The following is a 4,744-nucleotide window of genomic DNA, read 5'->3' as shown; positions in this document are numbered from 1 at the left end:
ATTACCACTAATGCAACAACCGTAGGTGGGTGCAATTCCATAAAGTAAATATTTCAGATGAATGAATATAATTCTCCTAAAGAAAGTGAGAGGATAAAGTAAAACTAGACAGATTAAGGGAAATTATTTTATTTTATTTTATTTTATTTTGGTTCTTTCTTTAAAGTTTTTGCAAAAAGTCCACATTTACTAAGACCAAGCGGAATGTAAGATGTATTTCTTCCTGACACTTAAATGCTGCTGAACTACTTGCTTTTGTTTAATTTGAGAAACCTTAGTGAACTCAAACAGTACCGAAAAGGTAATACAGAAAATATTTTCCTTTCATTTCAATAGCAACAGCTAAGTAATCACAGCAGTATCTTTCTACCCCAGTGTATTTTCGCAGTGTTATTCAAGCAAATTCTGTACCTAACCACATCTAAGGGTGAAAAAAAGGTTGGATTTCTGTGTGCAGTTGATTTTTCTTCTTCACCAAACTGGGAATTTAATGACAGCCATCTGCGACACGTACACAACATGATGGGTGAACAATTGACTAAAGAGTTGGACTCAAAGCATTGTAGTAAATGGAGTAACACCTGGCTGGTGGCCAGTTGCTAGTGGTGTTCTCCAGGGCTTAATTTTAGGGCCAGTTCTCTTCAATGTTTTTATCAATGACCTGGGCAGAGGAGTTGAGTGCACACTAAGCAAGTTTGCCAATGATACTAAATTAGGAGGAGCCATTGATTGCAAAGCCTTACAGAGAGTTCTTGATAGATTAAAGTGTGGGGCAGTCACCAACCATATGAAATTTAATGAGGACAAATGCTGGATTCTGCACCTGGGACAGTGTAATCCTGGATGTGTGTATAGATTGGAGTACAAGAGACTGGAATGTAGCCCTGCAGAACAGGATCTGGGGGTTTTGGTTGATGATAAGTGCAATAAGAGTCAACAATGTGCCCCTGGTGGCCAAAAGGGCCCACCATATCCTGGAGTGCATTAGGCACAGTATAGCAAACTGGTCAAAATAAATGATTGTCCCATTTTACCCAGTATTGGTGTGGCCTCACCTCAAGTACTGTGTGCAGTTTGGTGCTCCAAAACATAAGGATATAAAAATATTAGAATGTATCCAAAGGAGGGAAACACAGATGGTGAAAGGACTAGAGGGCATGACTTACGAAGAGTGTCTGAGGATACTAGGTTTGTTTGGCTTAGAAAAGAGAAGACTGAGAGGTGAACTCATTGCTGTCTACAAATTCCTCATGGGAGGTGCAGAGAGGGAGGTGCTGATCTCTTCTGTCTGGTGTCCAGTGATAGGACACAAGGGAATGGCTTAAAGCTGCGTCAGGAGAAGTTCAGATTGGATATTAGGAAAAAGTTCTTCACTGACAGGGTGGTCAAGCACCCCAGGGAAGTGATCATGGCCCCAAGCCTGTTGGTGTTCAAGAAGTGTTTGGACAATGCTCTTAGATATGTGGTTTAACTTTTTGGTTGTCCTGTGTGGAGTCAGGAGTTGGACTCAATGATCTTTGTGGGTCCCCTCCAACCCAGGATAGTCTATGATTCTGTGATTTTATGATTTATTTTTTTTAATTGGATAGCTCATACAACCACAAATAGGTGTCCAAATAACCACAAATAGGTATCAGTCACAATCTTTGTGTAATGTCAGCTACAGAAGTGGTTTAAAAACAGGATTCAAGTAAAATCATTCTGTAATAAATCTGTCTTAGAAGTAGCTAATGCCTTATATATGATCTTACTTCACATTCCCACAATGTCCCCTAATTGAACTGTTGTATTCCATGTGGCAGATTACACTAATGAAGAAATTAATGGTTGATAATAGTAAGGAAATATGTGTCATTTAGTTAATAGGCTATTATAAATCACTCGTTTAGTAATTCTGTGATTTTTTCCTTAAAGAATGGAAAATTCAAACACTGAAAAAAAATGAGAAATCACATTCCTATCAACATATTGAACAATGGACAAAAGAGGAAGTCAAACAATGGGCAACTGAAGCTGTTAAGATTAACCAGAAATATGCAGAAATCCTGTTTAACCAAGATGTGACTGGTTTTACTTTGAAACTGATGCCTAAAGCAGATTTTGTGGAAAGGGGCATACCTCATGGGCCTGCTCTTCAAATAATATATTTCCTGAAACACCATGACATTCTAGCTTAAGGTTCATGCCAGGCTGTGGAACAAGAAGACAGTGAATAGAGTCTTGATAGAGAAGGATAAGATGGAGAAATTGCAAAGAAAGAGTGCAAGAAGAAATATGGGTCATTTGATTTCAGTATACTGCAGGATTCTAAGACAGAGCCCATAGAACACAAAAAAGCAATGAAGTCAGCTGACAAAGAGAATGTATCAGGGAAGCCACTGTCAAACAGCCAGCACCCAACTGGAAAGATGTGTATGCCATGTCCTTTTGATAATTTCAGTGATGGTACACTATACACACGGTATAATATTCTTAATGTCCTTGAAACAGGGCCATTCAATCTCATTGATCCAGCACATGAATTCAAATTACTTACCAACACAGAGAAGGCACTAGAAGAGGATATCATGATGAAATTTAGCAATGAAGTCTCTAGATTTGCTGCAGCCTGTATGAACTCCCACACAAATGGCACTATTCATTTTGGAGTACGTGACAACCTACGTGGGGAAATTAAAGGAATAAAAGTCTCAAAGAAAGAAGCATACGTTGACCATTTGAATAAATTAACTGGAAAGTACTTTAATGAGCAATACGCCATCATTGCAAATGCTTGCGTTAAAGAACTTAGATTTGTGGAATTATTATTACAAAATGGAACTCCACCACATATGTTTGCCATTCATATAGATGTAGTTCCCAAACACTGCATCTGTGATACAAAATATTTCTGTACCAACACATACGAATATAAGAGTAAGAGTTGGAAAAAACCTGCCTTCATCCAGTATGGAGCTAGTTCCAAAAATATTCAAAATACAAAAGAATTTGAAACTTTTAAAGGCATCTTGACAGCTTTAGCAGATTCTCGTAAAAGAGCAAAGGAAGAATATAAGTTAAAGCAAAAGAAATCAATAAATGAAGGACTAAAGCTAGTTAGTCTACTCACAGGTAACGGACCCACTAGATAGCTCTTATTATGACTACTACATTTTGGTATGACCAGATGCCACCCAAGTCAAACTTCACATTTAGACTTTTTACAGGAAATAAAATGGTTTGCTGTGCTTGACTTTGATTTTGAATCAGAAATGAATGGTGTGTTCAAGACTTAAAAAAAAAAATCAAAATGCCAAACTTTACTTCCCAGATGACCATGTAAACAAGGTGGGTTAGTTTCTGAACAAGCTGAAAAGCTGAAACTACATCAGGACACCAACTGGATTTTCTGCAATGGTGGATTAGACTTCAAAGGCAATGATAAACTACCACTAGATCCCACTTCATCACAAGACAGAACTGCTTGTGTCAGAAAAATTACTTCATTTCTTTCACACAAAGATGTAAAGCAGAGTGGAAAGTTTTTAATGGTGTTTCTTTTGCTTTCCACAGCGGAAGATTCAGCTGATCTCCTTACTGAGGCTTTTATGACATTTTAACAAGAATTAAAAGGACTAGAATACATGGTCTAATTTGCATTGGTGCAGGTCCATACCAGCGATCAAAAGATGTTTTGCATGCTAGAGGCCTTAGTGAGGAAGCACTTTCAAACAAATGTGTTTCTAATTTAACCCTGCAAATGGTAAATGGTACCATCATAAAATTAAAATCAGCGACACAGTTTTCTGAAAGACTTCTGCCCTCTGTTGGTCATTCTACCGTTCTTCTAAAGAAGACTCCATGGCAGCATTGGAAATACTTTGTGAAAATGAATGCAAAAACACAAGAATAGAGAAGGATGCAGATAAATTTACAAATTTTCTGAAAGAGCGGGAAGAAGTTTTTTATCGAGGTGGTAAAGTATCATGGTGGAATTTCTATTTTTCTTCTGAAAATTATACTTGAGATTTTATCAGAAGGGACAGTTATGAAAAGCTTGAACACCTAATTGTGTCTTCATTTAACAGTGCTAATCAATCACCTGTAAAAATTATCAACCTTTATCACCACCCAAGCTGTGGTAGGACAACATTAGCTATGCATATCCTTTGGGACATCTGGAAGCAATTCAGATGTGCTGTTCTGAAAAACAAACCAAGTGATTTTGGAACACAGCTGACAACTTTACTCACCTGTGGAGAAAACAACAACACAGGCTATTTACCAGTGTTACTTCTCATGGATGATTTTGAAGAGCAAGAAAATGTCTATTTTCTGCAGAAAGTAATTCAGGCAGCTATAACAGTGTATTGGCTTTGTGTGGCAAGGTTTTGGTAGCGGAGGGGGGGTTACAGGGGTGGCTTCTGTAAGAAGCTGCTGGAAGCTTCCCCTGTGTCCGACAGAGCCCATACCAGCCGGCTCTAAGACGAACCCGCCGCCGGCCAAGGCCGAGCCAATCAGTGATAGTGGTAACGCCTCTGTGATAACATTTTTAAGAAGGGAAAAAAAGTTGGGATGGACAGGAAACGGCAGCTGGAGAGAGGAGTGAGAACACGTAAGAGAAACAACCCTGTGGACACCCAGGTCAGTGAAGAAGGAGGGGGAGGAGATGCTCCAGGTGCCGGAGCAGAGATTCCCCTGCAGCCCGTGGGGAAGACCCTGGTGAGGCAGGCTGTCCCCCTGCAGCCCAGGGAGGTCCACGGTG

At 39.2% G+C, this 4,744-nt stretch overlaps 1 protein-coding gene across 1 annotated transcript; it reads left to right on the top strand.

The window, feature by feature from the left end:
• Window positions 1–2,339: 2,339 nt before the first annotated feature.
• On the top strand, window positions 2,340–4,377 carry SAMD9L (sterile alpha motif domain containing 9 like). Its single transcript, XM_075041938.1, is given in 5 exon segments — window positions 2,340–3,115; window positions 3,117–3,157; window positions 3,160–3,627; window positions 3,630–3,824; window positions 3,827–4,377. Coding segments are annotated over 5 exon segments (2,031 nt in total).
• Window positions 4,378–4,744: the final 367 nt, after the last annotated feature.

This window comes from Buteo buteo, chromosome 2, assembly GCF_964188355.1.
Source record: "Buteo buteo chromosome 2, bButBut1.hap1.1, whole genome shotgun sequence".
NCBI classification, from domain to species: domain Eukaryota; kingdom Metazoa; phylum Chordata; class Aves; order Accipitriformes; family Accipitridae; genus Buteo; species Buteo buteo.
The sequence above is the reverse complement of the archived record's forward strand: the minus strand, read 5'-3'. Positions and strand labels throughout refer to the sequence as shown.